General features: G+C 34.9%; 1 protein-coding gene and 1 non-coding gene across 2 annotated transcripts; both read left to right on the forward strand.

The window, feature by feature from the left end:
* Positions 1-3,934: 3,934 nt before the first annotated feature.
* Positions 3,935-4,006, forward strand: TRNAE-UUC (transfer RNA glutamic acid (anticodon UUC)). Its single transcript has one exon. It is a non-coding gene; the product is annotated as a tRNA-Glu (tRNA).
* Positions 4,007-6,278: 2,272 nt separating this feature from the next.
* Positions 6,279-10,494, forward strand: LOC107793078 (thiohydroximate-O-sulfate sulfur/sulfate-lyase (nitrile-forming) NSP5-like). The gene is made up of 2 exons (XM_016615362.2): positions 6,279-6,438; positions 9,373-10,494. The coding sequence occupies exons 1-2, from the start codon at positions 6,406-6,408 to the stop codon at positions 10,312-10,314; spliced, it is 975 nt and encodes a 324-aa protein (XP_016470848.1). The 5' UTR covers positions 6,279-6,405; the 3' UTR covers positions 10,315-10,494.
* The last annotated feature ends 7,931 nt before the right edge of the window (positions 10,495-18,425 follow it).

Genomic DNA, 18,425 nt, shown 5'->3' on the forward strand with positions numbered 1-18,425 from the left:
AGTATGAAGGAATGTAAGATCAAGCTAAAATGTCATCCTCCTACTGAACTTTGACTTCATTTGATTTAAAGGGGGCGACCCTCCATGGTAAATTGATATCTTTGATGGGCCGATTTTAGGAGGGTGTCAAGTATTTGTATTGAAGTCCAGGGATTCTCTATGTCTTCAGGTTCACTAAACCTTCAAGTTTATTGGTCTCCAAGTCTGCCCTCTGCCATAAAAAAAAGGGGAAGAGAAGAGAGACATCAAAAGGAAACACAAGTCTTAGTAAAGGATTGCTTGGCACAACGTTTCAAATTCAGTGAGACTTAAGTCTAGTTTTCTTAAAATCAACAAAGTTGAAGTTTTCAAATCCGTTGATCTTCAAGTTGAAATATTTAGGCCCTCCAAGTCTCACAGATGAAGTCTTCAAGTCCGTCGGTCTTCAAGTTGAAGTCTTCAAATTCGCTGATTTTCAAGTTGAAATATTTAGGCCTTCCAAGTCTCAAAGTTGAAGTCTTCAAGTTCGTCGGTCTTCAAGTTTCAGTCTTCAAATTCGTCGGTCTTAAAGTTGAATTGTTCAAGCCCTCCGAATCTTCGAGTTGAAGTCTGCAAAGTCCGCCAAATCTTCAAAGTTTTCCAAGTGTTCAAGTCGATGTCGTCTTCGAGTTGAAGCTTTATAACTTTCCATTCTTAAGGTGGACATATAAGTCCCTTTACGCCTTAAGTTGGCCTCGCCGGTAGTCGGGCTACTTTGAGAGTAATCTCTCCAAGAATTTGGTCACATTGAGAGTAATCTATCCAAGATTCGGGCCATTTTGAGAGTAATCTCTCTAAGAATCGGGCCATTTTGAGAGTAATCTCTCCAAGAATCGGGCCATTTTGAGAGTAATCTCTCCGGTAGTCGGGCCACTTTGAGAGTAATCTCTCCAAGAATTAGGCCACATTGAGAGTAATCTCTCCAAGAATCGGGCCATTTTAAGAGTAATCTCTCTAAGAATTGGGCCACATTGAGAGTAATCTCTCCAAGAATCGGGCAGAGATGAGTACCCATCCCCTCACACCCCAAGATTATCTTCTTCATGCGTGGATCATCTTGTTGAACAAGAACATATCTTTCTCACTTTACCTACAAAAAAAAGACAACAAAGAAGAAATCACAAGAAAAGAAAAAAAAAATACCTTCGCGTTAAAATCTTCCGAATCGTGAAAGGTAGACACGATGTGGACTGCAAACACAACAATTGATGCCAATTGAATGAAAGGCATGACCAATTTATAGGTGCAGTGATGCGGCTCTTAAGATGACTAATAACAATGTGGGATTGCTAATTGGTAGAGTCCAAAAAGAATTGGATATCTTAATCTGGTTGGAAAGGAGAAGTCCTAGGCGGCGAAAGTCTTCTATTCCTAATGGGAAAAATTGTTGTGATTTCATTAAACCACGTGAGCATGCAACAACATATATTAGAACGGTTGCTTATGTTAGCAACCAATTCCTTTAGGTATAATATGGTAAAGTTATTGATTTTGAAGTCTTTCAAAATGGAAACCCACATAACAGTGGGCAGTAGTAATTTTGGGAATTAAAATTTAATAGCTTTTACATTCCATGTGATTAAGGCATGTGATTTTGAAATTTAAAGTTCGAATACTTTAACATTTCATATGATTTAAGTCAAAGCCAGTTCAAGTGTACTAATATAATTACTTCAAGCCTATTCTTCAAAAGTCAAAAGACCTTAACAAGTCTTGAAGTAGGGGGCATTTGTAGGCATATAAATTTCATTGGAATTAAATCCATAAAATACTTTGGACTATATTTTAAATTCAAGATATATTGGTCCAAATAAATATTATTGGACTAATATAATTGAATTAGTTATATAAGTCCAATATATATGGATTAAATCAATAAGTCTTAATCCATTAGGCTAGCTCATTTAATTAGGCTAAAGTGATGAGTCCACTTCATTAAGCCCAAGATGTCATCTTCCTAGAGGCCCAGTTTGGTGCCACGGTCAAATGACGTGGCGCGCCAAGTCAAGCGGAAGGTCCAATAGGACCATGCCACATGTCAAAATGACAAGGCATGTCCAGTCATGCTAAAAGGCCAATGAAATCGCGCCACGTGTGCAAGTGACATGTTCTGGCCAATCAAATGCAGCCATGTAACACTTCAATTTGATTGGTCGGAAAGAGTTTGTTCTTATCACAACTCTTCTCTTCCACAACTATAAATAGGGGTCTTCATAACTCAGAAAAGAGACCAGAAGTTATAACAAGAAGCACGAGAGAGCTCGTGGATCAAACGCCGCAAATTTCTCTAAAAGTTTCAAGCTTCAAGCAGTCAAGTTCAAAAAGAACAAATCAAGCTCAAGAACGAATCAAGATCAAGTTCAAGCAATCAAGCTCAAGAATAAGATCATCGTTCGTGGAAACAATTACAATTCAAGATCAAACTCAAAGGCCCTTGAATTTATACTAGAAAAGTAGAATCAGAGGATTCATAGAGTTTGTAACACTCAAATATTCGAAATAAAATACTACGATTGTTGCGATATTTTTCGGTCTTGATTTTATTTTCTCGAACCAAATTTATTATCTACACTATTATATCAGTAATAGTTTTTTGTGGTCCAAAGGGAAAACTAATTACAACAACAACGACCCAGTATAATCCCACAAGTGGGGTCTGGGGAGGGTAATATGTACGCAGACCTTACCCCTACCCCCAAGGGTAGAGAGGCTGTTTCCAGGAGACCCTCGACTCAAAAAAGCAACAGGAGCCGATATATTAGTACCATAAAAATGCATAATAAAATATAAGATAACGTAGTACAAGAAGCTAATGGTAACCTAGGCGCAATAATGTGATGCTGGCAGAAGAGAACCAAAGGGGGCAACCTCATGATAGATCGTTACAAAAGGATGGTGTAGGAATTAAACTAGAACTTGCTACGGTGTGGAGGTTGAACTAAAACTAACTATCCCCATAGCGCTATGGGGTTGTACAAAAAGGTATATAGTTTAAAATGTAAAATAAAATGTCAGAATTTTTCTTTTTAAGATTTTTAGTTATATCGTCATTATTAGCCATGTCAAATGAAGCGGCTCTTTTATCTCCTTGTTAGGGTTTGGGAAATATCAGGTATTTTACTTATCACAGGCAATGCAAGCATGTAGGAGTTAATTACCACTAAAATTTGGAAAATTCTGTTGACTTGTTTCGCATGTGAAGATGGCCGATTTGGTAGAATCTAATGTCCCACGGGTTGACAAGTCTAAAGAAAATGTTTCTAAAGTATGGATAATAAGTGTTAGCAGCTAATGTACAAATTGAGGTAGTAGTTATTATGCAAATTAAAAAGGAGATAGTAGAGAGGATAGACTTGCTTAAACTGTCTAAAAGTGCATAAAAATAGAGGATTTTTACAAAGACTATTGTGTAATTAATTAGTAACTGATTGAGGCGTAAGTTTCGTGGCACCCTCCTAAGGCTCTTTAGATGTATTATTTATTTGTTGTTATCAATGGTAATATTCTTATAGTTGTTACCAAAAAGAACCAAAGCATGTACAGAGTTATAGACTAATATATAGTTGAAAAAAAAAATATATGTAGTGGAATACAATGATAACAAAAACATATGGAACACACATAATTGGTGGAAGGAGAATATACGTTTTGGTTAATAAATGTTACGCAAGTCAGAGGAGAAAGTTTTGGAAGAACATTTTTAGTTTTAATCCAAGTATATTTTGTTTTCCTTTTTCCATAAAGAAAAGAGGATAATTTTCTAGAACACTATAAAAACCCGGTGGTGCTATATTTTGGTTGTATGTTAAATATAACTTGAGACAAATCCAGTCGTTGTTCTATACGTTTTGAAGAAGATGAAAGGAGAGATAACACTTCTTTAATATAATAATATTGGGCCACGACATAAACAAAATCTGTTATCGTCCAGCGGTTAGGATATCTGGCTTTCACCCAGGAAACCCGGGTTCGATTCCCGGTAACGGAAGAACATTTTTTAATTCAGATTTTATAGAAAAAAAAAAACTCTTTTCACAAACCTAATGGAGATTGCAAAAAATGTACTACTAATTTATAAAGTACTACTTTCTGCAACCAAAAAAAAAAAAAAAAAGGAAGACAACTGACATGGCAATAAGCCAATAAATAGTGCTGAATTCTCTTTTCAACTTTCTGAAATTGAAAAAAAAAAGACCCTTTTGTTCAAAGGACGCGAAAATGGGAGTGAAACAGATACCAAATGAACCAAAAGTAAGTGATCTCAATTCTAAAAGACCAAGTGAAGGAGTTGGAGGACCTAAGAAATAAAAAAGTTCTGCAATCGCTTGTAATATGATTTTTTGTCTTTGTTTTATATCATCTAAATAAACTAGAAATTGTCAAAAGATTATTGATGCTTTGAAAAAAAATTAATTAAAAGAACTACGGCAACAGTAGGGTTGCTTCTCATGAAGTAAATCTTAATTTAGACCAGCATACGTAAAAGAATTTTGGCAACCTTTTTATTAAATATTTTAATGTTAAAGTGTTAGAACCCAAGATAAAAAGGGCATAGAAGTGAATTGGGTGATAATCTACAAGTTCAAACTATTGCTCCGAGCATATACAAACCTCCAAAAAAAAAAAAAATTAGAAAAGCAAAATGTAAATGTGAAAGAAGTGAAAGCATTAGGCAGTGTTGGCTCTACCATTAACGGTTGAATGATTAGAATTTTTCTACCTTAATCATAAATTTTGGATTCATTGTTCTGGAATTTAATATCCTTGAAGTAGGGAACAATTTACCTCTCCTTTGATGGGCATACTGGACGTTAATTCGGATTAGTCAGCTAATAATATTCAAATGGTTAAGTCGAAAAAAAGAAGAAATGTGCAAAATATTTGTATAGTAGAAAGAAAAATCAAAAAAATATTTAAAGAAGTCTTCGAACTGCTAAATACATTTAAATTATGATCGGATATTCAGATTTCAGGATTTAGAACTATAACCTGTTATAAAAAATAAAAAAATAAAAAGAAGAAACTGATCGGCATATTAGAAGACCTGCCCCATAAACGACAACCAGGCAATTATTTCTAAGTTAGAAAGTACACCACTAGTTAGTGCCGTTTTACATAACGAATGGGAGCATTACCTAATACCTGACAACTGAAATCACGTCCACTTTGTAACTTAAAGTAATTCAATAGGTGATGTTGTGGTGCCATTAGATTAATCACAAACTTCTCAACTCTAATTTTTGTATTACAAAATACAAGGCTCCATTCATGCCCTTCATGGGAATCTAGAAATTTCTTGTATTTATTTTCCAAGAGATCATTGTTCAATCACTATAATATGGGTTTGAATTCCAACAATTATAAGGTTATGATTGTTTTATTTCTAAAAAGTACTTTCTCCGCTCAAAAAAAAAAAAAGAATAAAAGAATCATAGGAGAAATTCAAAAATAGCCAAATTTATAACTTGTCGTTCAAAAATAGCTCAGTTTCAATTCGAAATTTAGCCACTTTTTATGTAAAGATAAATCTGAGCGAAAACACTATTCAAAACCCGGAAAATACGCCAGTATATTATGTTGGAGTTCCAGCATAAGTATACTTGAACTCCAGCATATTATACCAGAGTTCCAAGATAAGTATGCTGGAACACCAGCATAATATGATGGAGTTCCAACATAAGTACACTAGAACTCCAGCATAATATACTGGAGTTCTAGCAAGTATACCGGTCTAGCATAATATACTGGAGTTTGGGGCACCGGTGCTCCAGTTTCCAGTATATTATACTGGAGCCAGCAAAGTGTACCGGTCCAGCATAATATGCTAGAGTTTATACATAGGTGCACCGAACTCCAGTATATTATGCTGGACCGATCTCTGTTGCAGCAAAATAGTGATTATTTTTCATTGACTTGGTAAACCCAGGCTATTTTTGAATGACCAATCCGAAAACTGGCTATACCGTGCTATTTTTACAAGAATCACGCCATTTATTTTTGTCTCGATGTGAATATTAGTTTATTAATAACTTCTAAAATAAAATTTACATACTAAATAAATATAAGTAGTATATCTTGCATATTAATAATAAAAAAAGTACATCTTAAATGTATTTGTAGTTAAAGAAAACTGTCAAATATCAATAGTGTCAAGATAATTGAGTACTAAAAGACAAATGCTGGTTGAGTCAGGAAACTAAATAAAATTGGAAGGCCAGAGCCACGCCTTTTTGTAATTATTTTCCAACTTGAAGGGCAATTTTAGGGAGTGGTTGAACTACTAAAACCATGACACAAGACAAATGTAAGTGTCTTTAATTAAATTCAAGCTTTGTGTATTTACAGAAAGAGAAATCGACAGGAGAATAGAATTGCTTCTGTTTAGCGATGGCTGCAACAACACAAAGCAAATGGATCAAGGTTTGTTTGGTTCATCCCTATTTGGCCTATGTATTCTTTAAATTTCTTGAATTCTGGTGTCTGGGTATGGGAATCTCTTGTTTAAGTGGTTTTATGGGTTCCCTTTACTATTTTGTGTCTCTGGACCCATCCATTTGAAGAATTGAGATCACATAGCTCTTATGCTGATTAATTCGAGGCTGGTATTATGAACGTGATTTCATCCTGAAATAGAGGGAAGTTGTTACTATGTGATTAGCATTATGAGCAACAAAAGCACCTGAAGTACTAGTATTTTGTGCAAAAACAGTCTAAAGATACTCTTAATATGGTGTGATATTGTTCGTTTTGGGCCAAGTCCGTGCGGTTTTTCTCCAAAGATATCACACCATTAAAAGATCCTTATACCTTATATGTAGGCTCCTAATATTTTCATCTACCAATACGAGACTTTGTTCGCCCAACCAACAATCTCCCCCTCGAACTAAGTTATCACGATTCATGGGTTAATTTATGAGATTCACTGTGTGCCATCCATATATTTATGGCAACCGAAGCCCGCAACTAGCTTTTTTTTATGTGCGCATCTCCAAACCGAGCCTCGCGCCATCACTTTGCCATCGTCTTGCAACCTGCCCTGTGATATAAGTTGTTGGGCTAAAACGACCCAAATATACTCTTAACATGGTGTGATATTGTACGCTTTAGGCGAAACCCGCGCGATTTTCCCCAAAGGTCTCACACCATTAAGAGATCCCTGCACCTTATATGTAGGCTCCCAATCTTTTTAGCTACCAATATTGGACTTTGTTAGCACACCCAACATATTGAAAGTACAAGAGAGGGGGGGGGGAGGGGTTGAATTGTAGCCTTTTTAAATTTCTAGTCGACTACTTTTCAGACCTAGTCGACTTATACGGAGACAGCCTGCACAGAACTGTTAGTTCTTTCGATTTAAACAAGTATTAATCACAATAAACAGTAAAGGAACAGAATATAATACGAGAGCGATAAAGTAAATGACACCAGGAATTTTATACTGGTTCGGAACCAATGTGGTATCCTAATCCAGTCCTCTTGGGTTACAAGAGTGTTATCTTTTAGAGCTCTTTGTAAATTGAATTGAGTACAACCTTTGTGATTTTCAGCGATCACTACCAACGCTGACAAGATTGGTTTTCACTCGCTCACCAAAGAAACGAACAATGACAACCTCTAGGACACCCTGCCATTCCAATATTTTTCTGTCTCTCTTCTCTCATTTGGGTACACAGTAAATCTACTAAAGTGAATTACAATGCTTGTTAAGAGTAGAATAAAGAACTTGTAATTGGATAAACAATTGTATAGAAGGCTGCATGCTTTCTTGCTTCATAGAGCTCGTATATTTATACCCTTTTCAACTTGTTCTGGCAATTGCTTAATCCAAGGGAATTTGATTGTTGCTCCTTTATTTGTTTCCATAATCTGCTACTCCAATGATTTCTTGTTTGGTCAATCTTCTCATACTATATATTAGACTTGGGCAGATATATTGTTGCTTTCCTTTGGATAAGGTAATTGGTGAGTATCCTTCCAATTATGCATTGAAAGATTTCTTTCCTTGTCTGACACCTTGATTGAATAGTGTAAAAATCTTGATTACAACTCCTTCCTTAATTCTTTTTATAACTTTGGACATTATGTCTTCCAAGTCTCCGGACCATAATCACGTTCCTTTGCTTAAAGATTCTTCCACAAAATATTCCTCATTTTCTTCCAATAAGTCATTGTAAAAGTTCTTCCTTTTTATATGGGAAATATTCCTTTCTTGATCTTGGAAAATAATCTCTTTCCATAATATAGATTTTACTACACCATAATATATTTTCTTTCCATAGAAAATATATTCTTCTTTGGCCTTGTAATATCTTTCTTCTATAAAATAATAGATCTTCTCCATAATTTTAGCAACTTTCCTTTCAAGATATTGAAAAACTTTCCTTTCATAATTTTCGTAGATTCTTCTTCCAATATTGTAGTAAGCCATCCATATTATTCCTTCTATGATGCTTGGAGATTAACTCTCTGAAAATAATTTTCCTTGATAAATTCTTCACATGATATTCTCTTTCCTGTATTTGTCTGGATCTTTACCAGCATCTTCTTTTATGAATAAACCTGTGCAGAAATAAGATTACCACAACTAAATATTTTTTCATTAATAATTATGTTGGTTTGTTATCATCAAAATTTATACGTGAAACCTTGAAGCTAACACATATTAGTTGGTACCAGATGCTTGACAACCTTTAGTAAAATATATGTATGATTCGTGCTAAACCCAATAAACAAACAAATTGGTGGTAGTTCTGGTAGTTTCAAGAAAACTTATTTCTTATGCACTTTCAGTTGGATGTGACTACAATTAACACTTACAAATTTAAGAAAATCTCACCAATAATGGAGAGCAATACTGAGATTAAGCTCCAGAAAAGAAAAATAATTAGATTAAGCTCTAATAATAGACCCCTGATTACTGGTTAGGACACAATTTTAAGAGATATCCAGAACTTCTTAAATAGCTTCATGTTTTAGGAACCGCACATTCAGAGTCATTATGTGGTTAGAGGGATGCCCTGCTTGCTTGCTTTATGTTTAATAATTGATAAAAAGATGTAACTCCAACCTTAACAATGAAGTGTTTCTCTTGATGATTTCTACATATCAAAAAAGCTGTATGGTGATTGTTTCACTGATCCAATTTCTACTTTTGAATTTTGTAAGGTGATGTCTGGTTAATCTGTTAGATAGATGTAGTGTATGGTGTTTTGTTCTTTTTAATTTTCCTTGGTATTGGGACATAGGAAATGGCTGTACTTCCATTGATCATTTTAAGTTTCTAGGTTGTGGGAAGAATGTTAACAAATTTTAAGATAGTTGATGGATTTCATTAACATATTCTCTCAAATGCAGCTGGAGGAAAGAGGGACTGGACCTGGAGCAAGAAGCTCGCATGCCATCACTATTGTAGGACAAAAGGTATATGCCTTTGGGGGTGAATTTACACCTCGTCTCCCTGTCGACAACAAATTATACACGTTTGATCTCAATGACCAAGAATGGTCTGTGGCAGATGCAGCTGGGGATGTCCCTCCACCTCGTGTTGGTGTCACTATGGCCACTGTAGGGGAAACAATATATGTATTTGGTGGCAGAGATGCTGAACACAAGGAGCTCAATGAGCTCTACTCTTTTGACACAACTACTAACAAATGGACTCTATTGTCTAGTCGGGATGAGGGTCCTCCTCACCGAAGCTACCACTCGATGACTTCTGATGATCGGAGGATATACATCTTTGGTGGTTGTGGAAATGCTGGAAGATTAAGTGATCTTTGGGCTTACGATGTCGTTGATAAGAAATGGATCAAGTTTCCTGTACCAGGGGAAAATTGTAAACCAAGAGGTGGACCTGGTTTGACTGTGGTCCTAGGCAAAATATGGGTTGTGTATGGATTCTCTGGGGATGAACTTGATGATGTGCATTACTTTGATACAATTGAAGAAAAGTGGGTGCAAGTGGAGACAAATGGTGAAAAACCTACTGCTAGGAGTGTATTTTCAACAGTTGGGATTGGGAAGTATATTTTTATCTATGGTGGGGAAATTGACCCCAGTGACTTAGGTCACTTAGGTGCAGGGAAATTTTCCGTTGATGTCTATGCCCTTGACACAGAGACACTAGTTTGGAAGCGGTGGGTCGATTCCGGGGACCATCCAGGGCCACGAGGGTGGTGCGCATTCGCCAGCGGCCGTCGAGATGGTCAAGAGGGTCTGCTGGTTTATGGTGGCAATTCACCTAGCAATGATAGGCTTGGTGGTATTTTCTTTTTCACTCCTCTGGTGGAGACTTAGTAGAAATGAGAACTTGAGAAGTAATGAATGTTGTAATAACAAAATAATCTTCAAGATGATTTTTGAGCTGTTAGCATTGTGTGGGAAAAGGGGAAAGAAAACTATGTTCTGTGACTGTTTATTGATGCTTTTGTAAAGGTTTATTGGGCTTCTTAAATCAAGGGATCCATGTTGTGAAAATCTTACTGTAGGTCATTACTTCTTTACGTTTAGTTTTACTCCAATATAGTACCTTATGCATGTCCAGAATGAACTTAACTTTACATGTTTAATTTAAAGTTTCATTAACCTTATCAAGAGTTCATGGTTACGTTATCCAAACAAGATGACTCTAAATACCGTGGAAGATATGATTTTCTGGGCTCTCTTACAGCAGTTCTCCTCTTGTTCTGAAACATTCTTGAATTCTGTTTACCCTCAAAATCGGATAATAATTGAATTTGTTAGTGGTATTAAGAATACGTGGATTAAATTGACACAAAGTAACAAGTTAAATTGTAATTGGAAATAAGGTATGATAAAGTAAATTCAAACCACACGAATTGAACAGTAACATCCTTGAGGGGAGAGCCACCATTTACCAGAACGCACTTCGATCAATGTCAAGACACAGTTAAAATAGAACTTAAGGAGAAAATAACAGTATATTGCTTCTAAGTGGATGTTACAATGTGTTTTACAAATAATCAGACCCTCTTTATATAGTAGGGGAGTCATACTTTAGGCAGAGACCGATCCAGGATTTGAGGCTTATGGGTTCCTACCGTAATTTCAGATTAATATGCAATAATAACTGGGTTCACAGTCAGATATTTAACAATATCTAGAGAATTTCTTAATATAAATACAGAGTCTACGCAAGAGTTACTGGGTTCCCGGGAACCCGTAGTCTATGCACTAGGTCCGCCCCTGACTTTAGAGGTACAATTCTATAAAAGGTAAAAGATCTCATGATTTGCTAATTAGCCAGTTTCTCGTTGATACGTGCCGAGATTCCCGCTGTGATATCAGACCGGTTACGGATATTTCGTCCTTCCATTATTCGGTCTGGCAATGTTTCTTCGAGCTCATTCGGGGTCAGGGTCGATTCCGGAGTCATAGACTCGATGTTCTCGAGGACGGGCATTCTGACCTCGTATCTTGGTTCGATCGGACCCGTGGTCGATCTGCAACCCATTACGTTTCAATCCCGATCTGTCATGCAATATACGAGCTTGATTTCCACCATATACAAATTCCTTTCAGTCCATTCAAATTCCTGATGCCATTCCATTGAATCTCTTCTTATACCTTGCCACTGTAGGAGTTTACTCCACACCATCCCAGATTACCATAACTAAAGAACAAGTGACTGATGCTTTCCATCTCTGTATTGCATAATAGATAGACTAGAGTCGTAGACACTCCCCAATGAGCAAGATGGTTCGTAATTGCTCATGAAAGGGTTTTACATACCGTGGTTGTCTTCGTTCCTCTTCTACGATTCAATTAATTTTTGATATTTTTTAAAAATATCACAATGTCTTATATTATGTAAAATAATAATAATTTGTAAATTATTTTCTTACGTGTATGTGGCCCAATAGGTTTAAGGCCCATAATTAATATTTAATTAATTATCAAATCTCATCTGTCCGATTGGTTACTTGATGGACGTACCAGATTAAGTGATAACCTCTATATTTTGTTCCTCTCCCCACCCATTAGGGTTACCGTATTTTATTTATTTCTTCCATCACTAAAGGCGGCGAGAACGTGTAAAGTTAGGGCAAGGGGCGAGAAACCAATTTATCGATTAACGCTTCCGCTTCACGATAATGAATTTTGCGTCAGGTATGTATTCTGTAACGATTTTGTGTAAGATTATCATGTTCAAGATCCTGGTATGCAATTAAAAGTTTATGTTTAGCATGTGATATCAGAGCCTGGATTGATTGAACTGATAATCTTCATTAAAAGTAAAACATATTTATGAATATGTTGCCATTATGAAACGTTTCTTCGACAGTTACATGCTCATATTTAAGCTTGTTAGATTCTGCCTTTGTGAAACTAATGGATAATAAATTAATGGTAGGTGAATTAGAGTTCTCTTATGTTAAGTTTAAAGTTTAAATACTGAAAGTATTCTGTATCTTATTTGCTTTAGTGAATTTGGACTAAAGCTTGATGACCTCCTTTTTATAAATAAAGTCCAAACATCGTGATTTATTAATATTCATTGTTTTATTGGTTTAAGCTTGAAATATCCTTTACTACTTGAACAAATTTCCTGCTAGAAAAAGAATATAAAGTAACAGACGTAATATCAATGATGCCCTGGTGTTCTTATTCGGTTCAAGTTTATTGTATTTTTATTTATTTATTTGACTTTGTTCTCTTTATCTTGAAGCCAATTATTAATTATGAAGTGCTATACTAGATCTGTCCAGTACAATAAAATAAATTTTCTTGGACAATAAAGTAATTTGTATTGGGCTATTAGTTGATAAAGCCATTAATTATTTGTTTTATGCAAGTACTAATGTTCATGTAGTTTGTTAGTCACCAAAGTGATCAAATTAGATTGTTTAAAGTATTCACATGCATAAAATCTTCAGATATTTATTTTATGTGTGCATTGTATTTATATAGTTTGTTAGTTACCAGAGTGGCCAAACTAGTATGTTCGTGAAAAATATGCATACATAAAATTATAATTTATCCATGAAATTAATGAAATACCAATAATTACAAAGTAGTGGATAAATTAATTTTCACTATTGCTAGAACTTAAGGATTTACCCAAAGGTGAATCAATTATTCTATAAATAGTGAATATGATGAGGTAAAATTAATATTCTTTAGTCAAATATATATTGTTTGTCCAAAGATGACATATATATTTGGTTAAATATATTTAATTACCTATTAAAGACTAAATGTCATTTAAATTATGATAGTGTGTTGTAGTATTTACCCAAAGGAGAATTGCGATATGCTTTAACTGTTTTGTTGAATCCATATTGATATGTATTATCTATTTTGCAGTTATTCCTTTTCATCCGTATGCTTCGTCTGTTACTGTGTTCAATGGATTGAACTACTCTAAATGGCATGAACAAATACAGTTCCACTTAGGTGTGATGGATCTTGACTTGGCTCTGCTGAATGATAAGCCCGCCGCCATTACTGATTCGAGCAGTGCGGATGAGAAGTCTTTCCATAAAGCATGGGAACGCTCTAACAGGCTAAGCCTTATGTTTATGCGAATGAATATTTCCAACAACATTAAGCGTAGTATTCCACAAACAGAAAGTGCCAGGGAATACCTGAAATTTGTGGAAGAACATTTTTATTCTGCAGTTAAGTCTCTCGCTGGTACACTAATGGCTAAACTCACGACGATGGGTCGCGTAGTATGCAAAACCATATCATACTAATATTGCAGCAAGACTTCAGACCTTGGGGATGAAAGTGGATGATTCCTTCTTGGTTCAGTTTATTCTGAACTCGTTACCTCCTGAGTATGGACCTTTTTTAAATTAACTATAACACTATTAAGGATAAGTGAAATGTTAGTGAATTGTTCAGTATGCTTACTCAGGAGGAGTCAAGACTTAAGAAACAAGGGAGTCATTCAATTAACCTCATGGGTCAAGGAGCTGACTTAAAGTGAAGCCCAATAAGTTCAAGAGAAGAAAGCACCTGCTAAAGCTCCACATGATGCTAAAAAGGAACATAAGGCAGATACATGTGGTTTCTATAACAAGGAAGGACAACATCAGAAAGATTGCTTGAAACGGAAATAGTGCTTTTGTATGTTTCGAATCAAATTTAATATAAGTTCCTAATAATACTTGGTTGCTTGATTATGGTGCAACTGCTCATGTATCTACTACGTTGCAGGGATTCCTCACGACCCAAACTACAAAGCCAAATAAGGATTTCTCGTTCATGGGAAATCATATGAAGGCTCCAATTGAAGGTATATGGACTTATCGTTTGATCATGGAGATTGGACATCACCTTGATCTATTACATACTCTTTATGTACTTTCAATTTCTAGGAATTTGATTTCTCTTTCAAGACTTGATGTTCTGGATTTGATTTAAAGTTTGGAAATGGATGTTTCAATTTATATAAGAATACTATTTTTTATGGTTCTGGTTTTCTTAGTGATGGTTTATATAAGTTGAAACTCGATATTAGTTTTTCTGAATCCATTCTTACTATTCAACATATTGTTGGAATTAAACGTAATTCACTAGATGAAAGTTCTGCTTATTTGTGGCATAGACGTTTGGGTCATATATCCAAAGAAAGGTTAGAAAGATTAGTAAAGAATGAGATTCTTCCGAATCTGAATTTTACTGATCTTACTATATGTTTGGATTGCACTAAGGGAAAGCAAACCAAGCATAGTAAGAAATGTGCCATAAGAAACACCCAGCTTCTTGAAATTATACACATCGATATTTGTTGACCCTTTGATGTTCCATCTTTTGGTGGAGAGAAATATTTTATCACTTTTATCGATGATTTTTCACGTTATGTATACATCTATTTGCTGAAAGAAAAATCTCAAACAACAGATGCTCTCAAGGTATTTGTTAATGAGGTTGAAAGGAAATTAGATAGAAAGGTGAAAATCATTAGGTTAGATAGAGGTGGTGAATATTATGAAAAATATAATCAATCAGGACAATGTCCCTGTCCATTTGCAAAGTTCCTCGAGGAACATCGCATATGTGCTCAGTATACTATGCCAGGAACACCTCAACAAAATGGTATTGCAGAAAGGCGTAATCGAACACTTATGGATATGATTAGGAACATGATAAATAATTTCTCATTACCCAAATTATTGTGGATGTATGCTCTTAAGACCGTTGTATATTTATTAAACAGGGTTCCTAGTAAGGCAGTTCCAAAGACCCCTTTTTGAACTGTGGTCAGGAAGGAAACCTAGTTTAAGGCACCTGCATGTTTGGGGTTGCCAAACGGAAGTTAGAGTTTATAATCCACAAGAAAAGAAATTAGATTCTCGAACAGTAAGTGGTTACTTTATTGGTTACCCAGAGAAATCTAAAGGGTATGTGTTTTACTGTCCAAACCGTAGTTCGAGAATTGTTGAAACCGGTAATGCAAGATTCATTGAGAATGGTGCAGTTAGTGGGAATGTTGAAAAGAAAAGTATGGAAATAAAAGAGGTGAGGGTCAATATTCTATTACCCATGAATGTGTCTACTTCCACACAAATACCAAATATTGTTCCAGTTGTTGAAGAACACTTTCACAACACTGAGCAATATTTGGATGAAGCATTTTATGAAGAAACTAACTCAAAAATATCTGACACAAATGAACCACAAGAAATGCCATTAAGAAAATATCAAAGAGTTAGAAAATCGGCTATTTCAGATGATTAAGTGGTTTATTTGCAAGAGTCAGATTTAGACATTGGTCTTAATAAGGATCCGGTTTCATTTTCACAATCCATAGAAAGTAATGAGTCTGACAAATGAATTGATGCCATGAAGGAAGAGTTAAAATTCATGGAATACAATAAAATTTGGGATCTTGTTGAATTTCCAGAAAGTTCTAAAAGAATCGGGTGTAGATAGGTCTTTAAAACCAAATGCGATTCAAATGGCAATATTAAACGAGACAAAGACAGACTTGTTGCCAAGGGTTATACTAAGAAATGGGGCATTGATTATAAAGAGTTCTTTTCACCGGTCTCAAAGAAAGACTTGTTAAGAATTATTATGGCTTTGGTGGCTCATTATGATTTAGAGTTACATCAAATGGATGTGAAAACTACCTTTCTTAATGAAGACCTCGAGGAAGCAGTTTATATGGACCAATCAGAGGGTTTCGAAACTAAAGGAAAATGTCAAATGATGTGTAAACTGAAAAAGTCAATATATGGACTTAAACAAGCCTCACGACAATGGTATATAAAGTTTAATGATACCATAGCATCTTTTGAATTTGTGAAAAATACCGTTGATCGGTGTATATACCAAAAGATCAGTGGGAGAAAGTTTATATTTTTAGTTCTATATGTTGTTGATATTCTACTTGCTGCTAATGATTTAGGCATATTGCGTGAGACTAAAGATTTTCTCTCTAAGAATTTTGAAATGAAAAATATGGTTAAGGCATCCTATGTGATAGGAATAGAAATATTTCGTGATAGATCACAGGGATTATTGGGATTGTCTCAGAAAGCCTATATCGAAAGAGTTCTAGAGAGATTTAACCTGAATAACTATTCGGCAGGAATTGTTCTAATTCAAAAAGGGGACAAATTTAGTCTCATGCAATGCCCTAAGAATGATGTAGAACAAAAAGAAATGGAATCAATTCCTTATTCTTCAATTATTGGTAGTCTGATGTATGCTCAGACTTGCACAAGACAGGATATTAGTTTTACGGTCGGAATGCTGGGAAGATATCAGAGTAACCCAGGAATTGTTCACTGAAAAGCTTCAAAGAAAGTCTTGAAGTACTTGAAAGGAACGAAGGATTACATGCTCATGTATAGAAGATCCAAGCATTTGGAAGTTGTTGGATACTCGGATTCAGATTTCACTGGATGTATTGACACTAAAAAATCTACGTTTAGTTATTTGTTCCAATTAGCTGAAGGAGCAATATCATGGAAATGTGCCAAACAATCTTTCATTGCTAAATCCACGATGGAAGCAGAATTTTGGTATGTTTTGAAGCAACGATTCATGCATTATGGCTACGAAACTTTATTTCAGGACTTGGGGTTGTCGACACCATTACCAAGCCGCTAAAAATTTATTGTGATAATTCTGCAGCAGTATTCTTCTCCAAGAACGATAAGTACTCCAAATAAAAAGTGTCACTTGAGCATATTAGAACAGATCTCATGGTTGAAGATCCGTTAACGAATGTTTTACAGCCAAAGATATTTAAAGAACATGTATATAGAATTGGTCTTGGCTGTATTTATGATTGATGTATTTATGATATTTTGACACTCTGAGCTCATTTATGTGTTTCTGATATACATTAATAGTTTTTTGTTTCTCATAATTGTGTACACATTATTATTTTTGAGATGTTATGGGATAAGTCTCAATGAGACATTATTGCGGAACATAATATTTTATAGCTTATGAACCTGATATGATAAATTACTAATGTTGTAGTATATGGAAGGGAGTATGTAGATAAATTATATATAACCGCCATAACTCACATTTAGTAGTTTATCGTATTATGGCATTTATGATGGACATTATAGAAGAGATTTGTTTATGCGCAACTAATGTTCCTATACTAAATATTAATATTATGTGATTATTGGGCCAAATGGGAGAATGTAAGTTATTTTCTTACGTGTATGTGGCCCAATAGGTTTAAGGCCCATAATTAATATTTAATTAATTATCAAATTATCCGTCCGATTGGTTACTTGATGGACGTATCAGATTAAGTGAGAACCTCTATAAATTGGTCCTCTCCCCACCCATTAGGGTTACCGTATTATATTTCCTTCTTCCATTACTAAAGGCGGCGGTAAGGTAAGTTAGGGCAAGGGGCGAGAAACTAATTTACTAATTAACGCTTCCGCTTCACGATAATGAATTTCGCTTCAGATATGTTTTCTGTAATGATTTTGTGTAAGATTATCATGTTCAAAATCCTGGTATGCAATTAAAAGTTTATGTTTAACATAACCGTCAATATATTAAGAGTAGTATATGTCCGTTGAGGATAACTTATGCTACAAATGCTTGTATGTATGCAATTCTCAAGCAAGATTAGAATTTACAGGGCAGAGATTGCAATAATATAGACTTTATACTCTCAACTCATTCTTTACCAAGAACAAATATTGTTTTATCTTAGAATGATTACTAAGGGGTCGTTTGGTTCGTGCATAAATTTATCACGGGATTATAGTCTTGGGACTAAATAATCCCTGGATTATTTAATATTAATTCTTTGTTTGGTTCATTGATTGAAAATGAGGCACAACGTGTATAACTCAAAACATGTATTTGGTTTGAAACCAGATAAACTTGGATAAATATTTTATTTTTTTAATTTTAACGTTGGTTATTGTAATGAATTAGATATAGTTGAA

The sequence above is a fragment of the Nicotiana tabacum genome, chromosome 11, assembly GCF_000715075.1.
Source record: "Nicotiana tabacum cultivar K326 chromosome 11, ASM71507v2, whole genome shotgun sequence".
NCBI lineage: Eukaryota > Viridiplantae > Streptophyta > Magnoliopsida > Solanales > Solanaceae > Nicotiana > Nicotiana tabacum.

What these genes read in the sequence shown, in the direction of transcription:
- LOC107793078 (XM_016615362.2), top strand. Translation starts at nt 6,406, where the DNA reads ATGGCTGCAACAACACAAAGCAAATGGATCAAG. An exon ending in CACAAAGCAAATGGATCAAG is followed by an intron (nt 6,439 to 9,372) that starts GTTTGTTTGGTT and finishes TCTCAAATGCAG; the next exon opens with CTGGAGGAAAGAGGGACTGG.